We start from the raw sequence: 15,110 nt of genomic DNA, 5'->3' as shown, positions 1-15,110 counted from the left end.
CCTCTCTGTTCAGGCTCATGTCTTCTAATGGAGATGTCAAAATTCAGTCTGCACCCCCACCCCTGCAGGAGGCGTAACAATTGCCCTCATCCTTGCGAGACAGGAGACCTAATTATGAGGTATGTGGCCCCCATCCCAGACTTAAAAATTCAGGTTGTGCTCTCATTCCTGCAAAAAAGGAGACACAACAATTCGGTATTACCCAATTTAACTGACCATATGCTACATTTGGACGAATTCGGCCAGTACCATTTGATCAATTAAATTCGAACAAATTTGGTAATCAATACCGAACATGGGGAGCCGGGGTTGCGGGTTGTCCCCCGCTTCCCATGTTCGGTAATGATTGTCTTGGTGGGGTAGCAGGCCCCCCCTGCTTCCTGAGGACTGGAGGCAGGGGACGGGGAAAAAAAAGAAAAGCGGACCCTGCGGTGTTGGATTCGACCTGCATAAGAGGGACGGAACTGACTCCGCAGGGTCAGAAGGAAACAGAGAAGCAAAAGGTAAGTGGGGGTGGGTGGGGGGCTGTATTGGGGGAGGGGGTGGGTGGTCAAGGGTTTTCTGGATTTGGCCATGGCAAAATTGTATTTACGGCACAATTGACCACGGTCAATTCCGCCGCAAAGAATTAAGCCACGGTCAAATCACGTATTTCCAACAATTCACCCACCCCTGCAGGAAAGAAGTAAAAAGTGTCTGCCCTCATCCGTATGAGACATAAAAATTCAGGCTGTGCCCCCCACCCTTTTCAGATAGGAAGGGCATACAAATTGAGGGCTTGCTCTCACCTCTCAGGACAGGAGATACACACAAATTCAGGACATGCCCTCACCCTTGCTGGACAGAAAAGACACACATTGAGTGTGTGAATGACTCTGCTCAATCATTGAAATATCTACAGTAAATTGAGCCTGCATACATGTGTTATGCTCTGACAGTAGACACACACAATGCAGCACACTTGGTACTTCAGACCCTGGGTGGGGTTATCATCAAAATTGTTCATCATCAACTCAATCATCACCACCATTAATAATTTGTAATCTCCAGAGCTTGTGCTAGTAGTATCAATGGAAAACATAGTAGCTGCCATCCCTCTTCCACTACCCAGGTGTCCCTGTTCACTGGGACACAGAAGGTCATTCCCTCTCTCCACTATGATCTACGCTGACTTTGAAGATCTTGTTGCTTTGCTTGCAAAAGCAACAGTATCTTGCCATAGTCGACTGGAATATGGTGTTCATTAATTTTAATGAACAACAGTTATTCTTCTAGAGCCAAAGAGAGTTGTCACCTTTGGTAAGAGACAATAGCGCCAGCAGCACTAAAAACACACTTGGACTGTACACTAGTGGGGGCAACTTAAGATGTCCATGGCTAGATGGACAAGTGCTGCTGGCCATACAGACTGCTTAGAGAACCATATTGGGTCATCATCCCTGCCAAGCTGGCATGCATTGTTCAAATATGGATCTGTCATCTCTGTTGATGTAGGCCCACTCCTTCTACCTGTTGCTCACCCAGGCACAGACACATTGAAGAATGCAGAATCTGAAAGCATGGGGTGTATGTGTGATAGTTGCACACCTAAATAGGGTGTCACTGCACCTGACAGTTTCAGTGTAGAGGATACCACTAGATGAAGATAGAATTACTATCTTTTGGGGATGCTCTGTTGTTGCTGCCTGTCCTTCAAGCCTCTGTTCTGCAAGCAAGTGATCCTGCAAACGCCACTCTAGTACAGATTTGCGCTTTCCCACTTTGTCTTCTGTATGTGTTCTCCTAATGCCCACAATCTATAATGCAGCCACATTAACCTTAAAACGGGGGTCAATGATGACACCAAAAGATTCATAATGTGTTCTTTCATGTGTTTTATACGTGGGTAATTCGGAAAGACTGCCATCAGTTCTCTCACCAGCTGTGCAATGTCTGACTCGCCCATGTTATCCTTTTCTATCTTTCTTCTGGACAGGTCATTTTGAGCAAGTAGATACATGAAAGTACTAAATGACACTAGGATTTGGCTCATTCTCTGTGTGGCTTTCTGAAAGAGCCGTTTCAAACAGGAGACACTGCATGAGCTGCCATTGAGTTAGAGTGAAGAAGGCTCCATCCAATGCTCGACTGTGACTGTGAGACTAAAGCTGTAATCACTAACAGCATTGCTTTGCAAACAGAATTGGTCAAGCACCGGCAATTTGGAATTCAATCAGGTTGGAACAGCCATTTGTAGCTGGTGGTGTGGGAGTTTGTACCGCACCTCCAACACACTCGAAAGTGTTACTTGCACTGTCTGACCAGCTGAAATGAGAGCAGATCATGTGTGCCACAACCAGCATATTATGGGTAGGGGACCAATCGCTGACAAAACATGCCACCATAAGGTAGAGAACATGTGCAAAGCATGGAACGTGTGCAAAGCATGACACATGCATGATATTCCCAAGCCTTACTGCAGCAATGACATTGGTGAAATTGTCAGCTGCCACAAAGCTCAATGCTAGTTGCTAGGAAGTTAGCCACTCTGCCGCCACCTCCTCCATTTTTATTCTGATGTCTGTTCTTCTGTGGTTCCTATCATCAAAACCTTGCATTCACAATATAGCTTCTTGGTGGAGATGCATGCAGCTACTTGCATTACTGTCGTTGCTCTCTACTAGTGGAGAAGTTGACCCAATGTACTGTTACAGCCATGTGATTAGTGTATGGTCTGCTTGTCCACATAGCCATAATGAAGTGAATGTGCCCACCTTCTGACCTGTGTAAGGCCTTTCTCAATGCAAGAACTAATGCACCATATAATGCATGACCAGCCTTGCATGAAAAATAAGCCAGTTGGACATTTTCCATTGGGCATCAGCTCTTGTCAACAGCTTTCTTTAAAACGTTTATAAAAAAAAGGCACATGGCAGGTGGTCTACTGCCAGCATTGTCGCCAATTTAGCGTTGAGCAGCACTAAGTGTGTATGGTGTCAATGATGTTTCTATCTGCACTCAAATGACTCGCTGAGACTGATCTGGCGCATAGACATTGTTCCCATACAACTGCTTTGTGTTTGGGTACTGCTGATGAACCTGGAAGACACACTATTTTGCTAATGAACTGAAACAACTCCCAGTTCTGGGCAGTGCCAGCATGCAGCTGAAAGTTTGTTGGCTCCTGGGGCTATACTATATAATGATGGTCCCATTCTTGTGCACAATGTAACTTTATATACCCCAGCAATGATGACATGCCCAGATATGTCCCTGCCTTCCCACAGTACACAATTAGTGAACCGTGCTCATGCGCTTCCTAAAGCGTTCCTGTTACTCTGATAGGAGCTACTTTTCCTTCTCATATACAAGAAGTTCCCCATGTAAGTAATTGCAGAATAGCTTGCCCATGGCATCCAGCATGTCAAGCATTCTATAATTAGTTAGATCTTCCCTGGGGCCTTTCTTGTAAACAGGAATTAAAATAGACTTTCTCCAGGATTCTGCTATTTCCCCACTTATTATGGCCTTCCTAAATAGTTTATGAAGTAAAACTGACCAAAGAACCGGATCTCTCTCTTCAGGACTAGGTTAGAAAGCCCATGCGGGCCTGGGGCTCTTCAAGGATTTTCTCATAAATATTTTCTATACTCAACAAAGAATCATATTTAGCCCTGGAAACGACTGGGCTTAAAGCGGAGGGTTCCAATACCGAGGGTTTACACATGTGCAACCCAGTCCCCCTCCCTAATCGGGTTGACTTCTTTTTTACTCTGCTTATGATGGCACTCTCTCAACATCCTCCAAAATACCTTGCTGTCTTTCTTTCTAAGAACATAGTAAAACTGCCAGTTGACTGTTCTAGTTGAGTGCTTATGTACTCACAACCAGTTTTTATACCTAGTACAAAGGCAGGCAATGTTTTTCTTCCCACTGATCTCAGTAAGCTGACACGTATTAAGGGGCCCCCTCAAATAACGCACAAAACAATGTTCTTTAGCGCACTGCCTAAAGTCACAATACCCACATTTTCTCCTATGATATTACATGCACAATATGCAACAATGTTCTGTTTCAAAGTCCAAAAAGAAATACCTAAAAATGAAGGTAAAATGTGCCATCTCTAAAATTGCAACAGACAACAGTCCACGCTACACTCCTCCCACTCTGAAAGATTCCCAGGGACCCCTGAAGAGGACCAACAGCTTGCCTTTATAAAGCCAGCTGAATCTACTTGGCCAAAGTCGTTTACCCAAATCACTTAAAAGCTTGTGAATTTCAGCAGATCCTGAATATGGTAAAAATGATGGCGATTCGGGATTTGGAATAATAATTCAGTCCAGTCTTACTCCTGAGTTCATTGCTTTCACCTTTCCGTTCTTCTGTTTTTATTTCCTTTCTTGCTTCTTATCCTCAAAACTGGCACCAAGCCCCACTGCATCAGAGTAATTATCAGCCAGTCTTGTTTCTTAGCCATTAGGTCTTTGCGTGCTTGAACGTGCTGGCCCTTATTCGCAGTGGCAAAAAATGAAGCTATAGAACATACAACTGGATGTGACACACAGTACATTTCATTTTCTTTCTTTCTTTTGTTCTTTCGTTTGTTCTTTTATTTTGGTTTTTCATCCTTTTTTCTTTTGTGTTTTCATTCTCTCTTTCTTTTGCTCTTTCTTTTTTCCTTCTTTCTTCCTTCCCGCCAGCCTTCCTTCATTCCATCCTTCCCTGGCTTGCCCTCTGGTAATATGCGTCTTTAATACTTATAGCAAAGTACTTCTTTAAGATCAAACTCTCATGATGACCCGCCTCTTGCACACCCATTTCCAGACACTGTACTGGTATTGGCAACCAATGCCAAAGATCCTTAGGGCAACAGTGGCACTTTTGTGAAATACATCACTAAACTTTGCAATCTGGTGGTTTAGCACTTTGCCCATAAGATCATCATTTTCAGGTGAAGTCTCCTCATTGATAATCCCATCTTGAATTGATCATTGTCCCTGGATCCTTGTCTCTGTACGTTATCTTGTTGGAAGGCTAACCAGATAATGCGTTTCTTCTTTGGAAACTTCATTTCTTCATTGACAATCTCTCTTGGGGCCTGCTGTTTCTTATGGAAAACACATTTAAGCAGTCTGCTAAAAGTGCAGGGTCTCATCAAGACTTAATGTTGACTGGCCGGATTGGGTTCATCTTCTCTGATACCGTGATTCAGAGCCTTTTTTATCTGGTGACATGTCTTGTTTCTTTGTTTAATAACATAGTCTGGTGTTCTGTTACAATGAAACCAAACACATGAGAATATGTTTTGAGAAAAATGTATCATCACAATGATTGACTATGTTGGGATCCTCACCTGCAAAGATCATCTGCATCCTCTCCCCACACAAACTGTCCTTTTTCACATGGCCCGAGAGTGAGGCGGCCAGAATTGCCATTGGTGAGAACTGCAGTAATGAAAAGTATGTTGCTGCTTTTTACGTGCCCATTTTCTGCACCACATCTACATCACACTCAAGGTAGTGGCTGAGAAGGGAATTGAAAAAAGGGCAGAGCAGCCCATCAACAGCCCAAAATAGTCGCCGCTCCTGCCTTCTTCAGAAATGACTCAATTATACACAAAGAGAAATGCACTAAAACCAAACCCAAAGAGGATCTATGAACATTCCGCGAATTCATTTAGCTGATTTTATCGCAAAAACGGGGGGAATCCCTGTACCCCTCCCTTACACTCCCCTTTCTATATAATGTACCCTAACTTACCATCTATATGTGTGCGGTAAAGAGGAGGAATTTCACAAAAATGTCAATCAGGTTAAATGGGGAATATCCCCAAACACATCCATCCCAATATTGTTATACTTGTGAAGATCTCACATGGATTCTACCATTTCAAGGGAGAAGGTTTGCACACACGCATGTATCAAACATAATGACACACCAACCAATTACCGACACAAGTGGGCAAACAAATACACACACACCTGAGTAAAACATAACTAAGGCTCTTTGAGAAAAGCTCATTATTTTAAATGGAAATTCCTGTTTCGGACATCAAAAGCCGCCATGCGAGAGCCTCAGTAGTCTACCGCTTCACACGGTCTCATTAATATTGAAATGTGGCATGCTGTGGCAATGTTACGATATGGAGGTGCAGGATCTGAAGTGCCCTCCCAGATAGGTCGTGCTAGCAGAAGCTTTGCATCGGTGGGGAGCTACCTCTGTAACGAGTAGGAGCGCTCTAGCCCAGCAGAATACGATGCACATTAAATTCAATTACAGAGAGCACCTGCAGTAACACTGAGGTTGAAACAATCCCTGAGGGCATGGGGCGTATCATGTAAGGCAATGCTATTGGTAGAAAATGCACCTCACAGCAAAGATTCAGTGAGTGCAGTGCGCTATTACATTTACGGTTTGAAATACAGTTCCATGATTGTGCATATGTTGCCAAGCAGAGGGCATTAAATGGAACCTAACTCGAATTGAGGTTATGTTCTCATCTTTAAAATCACAGCAAGGGACTTAGAAGGATCACATATGGAGGACTGCGTGCATTAAATACTGTATAATGCTCCAGGCACAGCCTTAAACAGCTGATTTTTTTAAAACAAAGCTTTCTTTGGCCTTAGAAGTGGACACTATCTTTTGTCAAATCACCTGCTTTTAGCAAAAAAGCAGGTCTTGAAATCATATATTTTTAGATGAATTGGCTTTTTATGGCACAGTTTCGAGCAACTTTGAAGGAGATTTCAGTTTAGATCCCTAGTCGCATCCCTAACACAACTATCAACAACACCAATACCGGGTTAAATATTTCAACGCGGATACCTCATTGACTGTGTTTTGATCAGTAAGTATTTGTGTGTCAACTAGTGTACTTTTATAGATGCACAGTGCAAAATTCCCCCATCTGGTAGATAGTTTAAATCATGTGTCTGCAACTTATTTCTCAACATTAACTTTGCTGGCTACCAAAAACATCTGGAGAATAAAAGGTTGCAGACCCCTGCTTTAAGTGAATGAATTTGGTGCCTAGCTGTCCTTACCCATATAACTACTTTGAGCCTGCCATGTACCCCTCGCCCCAACCTATCCTGGCACCTCAATCACAACATCACAGAACTCTCCCATCCCATGGCTGCATCATCTCCCACCACGACTCTTCCATTGGCAGTGTTGGTATGGGAATGGCAAGCTTATTTTGTCATTAAAGATATATTGGGAAATCATTTTCTTTGATCTTTTTTTATGGATTCTCCACATGCAGCTGCTGTCAATGGAAGGTGAACGCGGCACTAGACACTAGGCAATGCAATCATTGTAAAACCTAAGTGGCCAGAGACAAGGACCATGACGTGACCTTTCTTTAATGATTGATCCAACAGATACAGGAGTTTATTTTACTATCTTTCACTGCAGCTCACTAATTCAGTAAGTTATTTGAGTTTTGTAGAAAACTACCAAGAAAGACGTGGGAACAAATGTCACTGGCTGGGTTCTAAATCATATCCAGCGCCTTGCGTTGGAAGGGGTTTACAAGGAAGTATTTGCACTCTCAGTAGACCTATCCCTAGCTTTCGATAGGGTAAACAGGAATAATTTATGGAGGAAGCTTTTGGATTGGGGTCCCCCAGAGGGCCTTTTAGCCCCACTGATTCAACTCTATGAACAATCTACCTTTAGGGTCAGGATGAACATTGAGGGAGTGTTGTTGTCTAAAATTAAGACCAAGAGAGTTCGACAAGGATGCATATTGGGGCCTTTTTTATTTAATGCATATCTGGCGCATTTCGGCGCGTATACTAAATCAGCATCCTTTGTCGCCCCTAAGGGTCTGGGAATAAGTATTCAATGGGTAACTTAGGCTGACATCATTATGTTTTATGCTGAACAAATTGGAAAAGTATTGTACAGAAAATAACATAACCATTAATTCAAGGAAAACCCATCTAATAACCCTGACAGCAAGGAAGCAATCAAAGAAAACATCTCTGTGGCTGTGGTGTGTGGGGGCGGCGGGGTGAGTTGGTAGAGGTAGATAGCTTGAAATATCTGGGCTATGATAATCGGGCCACTCCTAATAAGAAACATTTAATGGAGGGATTTTATAGAAATGCCTCAATGGCAGTTTCCCAGATGAGAAATCGTAACTTTAGGTTTGGAAAATGTTCAATCATTCCACTCCTAAAGGTTTATAAAACAAAGATTGTGCCTATGTTTACTTATGGGGCTGAAATCCATCACAGCCTCATAAGCAAAGACCTCTGACACCTTGAGGGGTTTATTTGGAAAAAAAAGTGCTAGGGCTCCCTAAGGCCCAATCAGTGTTATTAGGTATGAGTTGGGCCTCCTATCATTGGAAGACCATATCGTCTGGAAATAGAATCTTGTTATGCCACAAGTTAAAAAATCCCCCTCCTTTTACACTGTTGGCAGATTTTAATGGAGGTGAGATTCCTCTAAACAATATATTGGTGGACTGCACAGTTAGTACACTGGAGGAATGGGATCTAGACGGAACTCTCATAAATGGTCCCTCAAGGTCTAAACAAAAAGCCTGGAGAGCGGACTGGTGTAGAAGCTGCACTAAGGTAGGTTCTTACGAGAGATATCAAAACCTAAGTTGGGGCCATAAAAGATTGGGAGGATGTGCGCAGTGTTTGTGTAAATGTCCGTCATGGAAGGTGGGGTATTACTTAAGATTCAGACTGGACATCCTGCCAACTAGGGCAACCAATGCTAGATGGAGAAAAGAAGATGGACAGTCTGATAAATGTAGACTCTGTCACATAGCGAGGGAAACCATTCAACACCTCCTCTTAGAATACCAAGCATTGACTAACCAACGAGAGGTTAGTTTAATAAAATGTGCAAATGGTTATGGATGCTGTGCAGCAATGGTTATTTGGAACATATGCTGGTCCAAGCTCCTGTATCACCTGAGTAAACCTTTGTATCAATTTCGTGCAAGGGAGGAGCAAGGGCCCAATGGAAATGGAATGAAAGAGTACATTTAGGTTTGAAATGTTTTGGTTTTAACTGATATTTTAATAATGGTTATAACAATGGTTTAACTCTGATGTTTGATGTAATTGTTTTCTTTTTGATATGAATTTTATTTTATGAAATATGGTATTAGAAGAAACTGTGTAAGGTTTTAACTTGTTTTAAAACTGTATGCTCCGAATAAAGAATGTATTAACATGTTTTAAATAAATACCAAGATTAGGGCTGTTCCTTCAGGATAGCTAATTTGAAGGGTCGAAAGAACAGGGTTTTGAGTGAGGAACTGCTTTGGGAACAGCCTGAGTGTAGCTAGGGCTAAAACATACGATATTATTGCCACATAAAAGCTATTATTGACTGTTTTGCACATCTCAGTTCTGAACTTTGCTTTCTGTTCTGGTTCTACCTTCAGAGTCCTCTGATGAGAAGACAAAGACCACCTTAGCAATGGAAGAAGCAGATCATGGTGGGGACACCCCAGCAGCTCCTTCTGAACAGAGCTCAGCACGAGAGGATTCTGGCTTCCTCTGTTGGAAGAAAGGGTGCAACCAGGTTTTCAAAACGTCAGCATCTCTCCAGGTGCACTTCAACGAGGTCCACACAGTGCGCCCACAGCTTCCAGTGTCTGATCGGCATGTCTACAAGTACCGCTGCAACCAATGCAGCCTGGCTTTTAAGACGATTGAGAAGTTGCAGCTACACTCGCAGTATCATGTTATTCGTGCAGCTACTATGTGCTGCCTTTGCCAACGTAGCTTCCGTACGTTTCAGGCTCTGAAGAAACATCTGGAAACTAGCCACCTTGAGCTGAGTGAAGCCGATATCCAACAGCTGTACAGTGGACTTCTGGTGAACGGGGACATCCTTACCATGGGGGACAACACCTTGGCTGAAGATCATACAATGGTTATGGAAGAGGAGAAGGAGGAGGAGAGTGATCTTGATGATAAGCAAAGCCCTGCTGGAAGTGATGCAGGGTCCGTGCCAGAAGACTCGAGCACTGAGCCCAAAAGAGCCCTACCATTCAGGAAAGGTCCCAACTTCACCATGGAGAAATTTCTGGACCCTTCTCGGCCATACAAGTGCACTGTTTGCAAAGAGTCCTTCACTCAGAAAAATATTCTGCTGGTGCATTACAACTCTGTTTCACATCTGCATAAGTTGAAAAGGGCGCTGCAGGAGTCAGCCACTGGACAGCCTGAGCCCACAAGCAGTCCAGACAACAAGCCCTTCAAATGCAACACATGCTGCGTAGCTTATAGCCAGAGCTCCACCTTGGAGATCCACATGAGGTCTGTGCTGCACCAGACCAAGGCTCGAGCAGCCAAGCTGGAGGCCGCTGGTGGAAGTAGTAGCAATGTGAACCACAGTGGCACTGGTAATAGTGGCAACAACACCTGCCTAGGATCTTCGACACCCAGTCCAGTGAGTACCAGTGCTACCATCACTCCTACCAGCACAAGCAGCACCAGTTCAGCTCCAACAAGCACCAGTGTTCTGAACCAGGCCCCCTCTGAGACAACAGGGATTGTGGCTCATGGAAATACTGTAAGCCCAAGCATCCACTCCCCATCTGAACCGAAAGAGGTAAATCGCAAGAAACTGGCAGATATGATTGCATCAAGGCAGCAGCAACAACAGCAACAGCAGCAGCAGCAACAACAACAGCAGCAGCAGTTACAGCAGCAGCAGTTACAACAGCAGTTGCAGCAGCAGCAATTGCAACAGCAACAACTGCAGCAGTTACAGCAGCAGCAATTACAGCAGCATCAGTTACAGCAGCAACAATTACAGCAGCACCAGCTGCAACAACAAGCCCAATCTCTAGCCCAGGCCCAAGCTCAGGTACAGGCACATCTCCAACACGAACTGCAGCAGCAAGCTGCCATATTGCAGTCCCAGCTTTTCAACCCATCCCTATTGCCCCACTTCCCAATGACCACAGAGACCCTCATGCAACTGCAACAGCAGCAACATTTGCTTTTCCCATTTTACATCCCAAGCGCAGAATTCCAGTTCAGCCCAGAGGTGAGCATGCCCATGACAAGTGGGACTCTGACACTGACTGGTTCTAGCTCCAGTATGATGGAAGACCTAAAGGCTCAACTTCCCCAGCAGAGCCATCAGCAACTCTTTCACCAACAGCAGCAGGCTCAAATGTCCCTGTCTCAGGCTCACCCATCCCTGTTGCACACACCTCAGCAATCAGAGAAAAAAAACAAAATCAAAGAAAGCATCAAGGAGTCACAAAAGGAGAGGGACTATGCAGAGCGAAGCGAAGACAACTCTGCCAGCAGGGAGCCTCCCATGGATACCATCAAGCCAAAAGATAAGAATGAACTGACAGTAGCAGCAAGTTCAGAGTCCTCACTGCCCCCGCCCCGGATCACATCAGACGCAAGAGGCAATGCCACAAAAGCGTTGCTAGAAAACTTTGGCTTTGAGTTAGTAATTCAATATAATGAGAATAAGCAGAAGGGGCAGAAGAAGAATGGAAAGAGTGAGTCTGGAGACTGCTTGGAGAAGCTGGAATGCAGTACATGTGGTAAGCTCTTCTCCAACATCTTAATCCTCAAGAGCCACCAAGAGCATGTACACCAGCACTACTTCTCCTTCAAGCAGCTGGAGGAGTTTGCCAAACAGTATCGAGAGCACTATGATAAACTATACCCACTAAGGCCGCTAACACCAGAGCCTCCGCCACCACCCCCACCACCGCCACTTCCTCCACCTCCTCCACCTCCAGCAACTCCTCAGCCTATTTCTACAACCACTATTCCTATTTCTGCACCATCTATAACCCCTCCCATAGTGTCTCCAGCCCAGACATCTGTGCCACTAACCCAGCTTTCGATGTCCATGGAGTTGCCCATTTTCTCACCACTTATGATGCAAACTATGCCCCTGCAAAGCTTGCCAGGGCAACTGGGGTCCGTGGATTCTCTGCCGGCGGATTTAGCCCAATTGTACCAACATCAGCTCAATCCTAGCCTCCTTCAACAGCAGCAAAACAAGAGGCCGCGCACTAGGATCACTGATGACCAGCTCAGAGTTCTTCGCCAGTATTTTGATATTAACAATTCACCCAGTGAAGAGCAGATCAAAGAAATGGCTGATAAGTCTGGTTTGCCCCAAAAAGTGATCAAGCACTGGTTCCGTAACACTCTGTTCAAGGAGCGACAGCGTAACAAGGATTCCCCATATAATTTCAGCAACCCTCCTATCACCAGTTTGGAGGAGATGAAGATTGACTCCAAGCCACCATCTCCTGAGCCCCAAAAACAGCACGAATATTGGGGTAGCAAGCGTTCCTCTCGGACTCGGTTTACGGATTACCAACTCCGAGTCCTGCAGGACTTTTTTGATGCAAACGCCTATCCAAAGGATGATGAATTTGAGCAGCTGTCTAGTCTGCTGAATCTCCCTACTAGAGTTATTGTGGTTTGGTTCCAAAATGCCCGTCAGAAAGCTAGGAAGAACTACGAAAACCAGGGGGATGGTAAAGAAGGGGAGCGGCGTGAGCTGACAAATGACCGGTACATTCGAACTAGCAACTTGAACTATCAGTGCAAAAAGTGCAGCCTAGTTTTTCAGCGCATTTTCGACCTCATTAAGCACCAGAAAAAGCTATGCTACAAAGATGAGGATGAGGACCTGATGGATGACAGTCAAAATGAAGACTCAATGGATGCCACCGAACTATTGACACCATCAAGCTCATCCTGCAGTACACCCATGCCTTCACAGTCATTCAGCACCCCTACCCCATCTTCCTCAAACACAGCCTGCGCCACTTTCCTCCAGCACATGGCAGAAGTGGATGAAGCCCTTGCATACAGTTCCAAAGTAGAAGCTACAGATGAGAAACCAAAGCAGTTTGACTCTTCAACGACACAGTCAAACCAAACCCAAGAACAGCCAGTGCAACCAAAGCAAGAGCCTCAACCACAGCTGCCCGAGCCACTGCCACAAGAGCACTCTGAATTGAAGGCAACATCAACCCAAGAAAAATGTCCTCCGCTACCCTCTCCAAGCTCATCACAGCAGCAACAACCTACGCAATGTCCTGTACCTCAGTTGAGCCCTAGTCCATCCCATCTCCCCCTCAAGCCCCTCCACACATCAAGTCCACAACAACTTGCAAATCTGCCTCCTCAGTTGATTCCATACCAATGTGACCAATGCAAGCTTGCATTTCCTTCATTTGATCATTGGCAGGAGCATCAGCAACTTCACTTCCTAAGTGCACAGAACCAATTCATGCACCCACAATTCATAGACAGGCCCCTTGATATGTCATTCATGCTCTTTGACCCTAGTAACCCACTCCTAGCAAGCCAGTTGCTGTCTGGATCGTTACCTCAAGTTCCTACAAGCTCAGCTACTTCTCCCTCGACCCCAACATCTACCATGAACACTCTTAAAAGGAAACTAGAGGAAAAGGCAAATGCGAGCCCTGGGGAAAATGATAGCGGAACTGGTGGGGATGAGCCCCAGAGAGATAAGCGTCTGAGGACCACCATTACCCCAGAGCAGCTTGAGATTCTATACCAAAAGTACCTCCTGGACTCTAACCCCACACGCAAAATGTTGGACCACATTGCTCATGAAGTGGGCTTGAAAAAACGTGTGGTGCAGGTTTGGTTTCAGAATACTCGAGCACGTGAAAGAAAGGGGCAATTTCGGGCAATGGGGCCTGCACAGGCTCACAGGAGGTGTCCCTTTTGTAGAGCTCTGTTCAAAGCTAAGACTGCTTTAGAGGCTCACATCCGGTCCCGTCACTGGCACGAGGCCAAAAGGGCTGGATACAACCTGACACTTTCTGCAATGCTCTTAGACTGTGACGGTGGTCTTCAGATAAAGGGGGAACTCTTTGATGGGGCCAACTTTCACCATCTACCTTCAAACAGCAGTGATAACCAGTGCATCCCTCTCTCCCCAGTCAGTAAATCCATGGAGCTGTCACCCAGAACACTACTTAGCCCTTCCTCAATCAAAGTGGAAGGGATGGAAGAATTTGAAAGCCCCTCCATGTCTTCAGTCCATTTGAGCTTCGAACAAACAAAGCTGGACAATGACGACTGTTCTTCGGTGAACACTGCGATCACAGATACCACAACCGGAGATGAGGGAAATGCAGACAATGACAGCACAACAGGAAATGTAACTGAAACCAAATCTATGTCTGCCTCCGGTGAAGGTTTACCAAAGTCTAACTTGATGGCAGTGTCAGAGTATGAAGACCAGCTATCATCTGGCTTGGTCAGCCCAGCACCCAGCTATTACAGTAAGGATTATGAGAATGAGGCCATTGTGGACTACAGTGAAACCTCCAGCCTTGCTGACCCCTGTTCACCCAGCCCTGGTGCCAGTGGTTCCGCAGGTCGGTCAGGGGACAGCGGGGATCGACCTGGGCAGAAACGGTTCCGCACTCAGATGTCCAACCTCCAGCTAAAAGTTCTAAAATCATGCTTTAATGACTACAGGACACCTACAATGTTAGAATGTGAGGTGCTGGGCAATGACATAGGACTGCCAAAGAGAGTCGTTCAAGTCTGGTTCCAGAATGCCAGAGCAAAGGATAAGAAGTCCAAGCTGAGCATGGCCAAGCACTTCGGCATAAACCAAACAAGCTACGAGGGACCCAAAACTGAGTGTACTTTGTGCAACATAAAGTACAGTGCACGGTTGTCTGTGCGTGACCATATCTTCTCTCTACAGCATATCTCCAAAGTTAAAGATGCCATTGGAAGCCAGTTGGACAAAGAGAAGGAATACTTTGATCCAGCGACTGTTCGCCAGCTGATGGCTCAACAGGAGCTGGACCGCATCAAGAAAGCAAATGAGGTGCTTGGACTGGGAACCCAGCAGCAGGGCATGTTTGATAGCACCTCTTTGCAAGCGCTTAACCTCCCGGCCACTTACCCAGCACTTCAGGGCATCCCTCCGGTCCTGCTGCCAGGCCTCAGCAGCCCGTCCCTACCAGGATTCACGCCATCTAACACAGGTGAGTGCTGGCGCTGCCAGTGTCATTAGTCAGTCGGAAGTGATGTCTACTACAATGGGAACTTAATGTTTAAGTTTTAATAGCTTATTGTGTTCATTCTATGGCACTGTGGTGTTCA

At 45.2% G+C, this 15,110-nt stretch overlaps 1 protein-coding gene across 1 annotated transcript in view; it reads left to right on the top strand.

Annotated features, from left to right (window-relative positions):
• ZFHX3 (zinc finger homeobox 3) overlaps positions 1–15,110 on the top strand; it is a 465,985-nt gene that overhangs the window by 431,473 nt on the left and 19,402 nt on the right. Inside the window, exon 9 of the mRNA XM_069635510.1 lies at positions 9,398–14,992. Within this exon, the coding sequence (XP_069491611.1) occupies positions 9,398–14,992 (5,595 nt within the window). The remainder of the gene's footprint in view (positions 1–9,397; positions 14,993–15,110) is intronic.

This window comes from Ambystoma mexicanum, chromosome 1q (genome assembly GCF_040938575.1).
Source record: "Ambystoma mexicanum isolate Mex_15411 chromosome 1q, UKY_AmexF1_1, whole genome shotgun sequence".
NCBI lineage: Eukaryota > Metazoa > Chordata > Amphibia > Caudata > Ambystomatidae > Ambystoma > Ambystoma mexicanum.
Note: the sequence above shows the minus strand (reverse complement) of the source record. Positions and strands in the feature narration are given on the sequence as shown.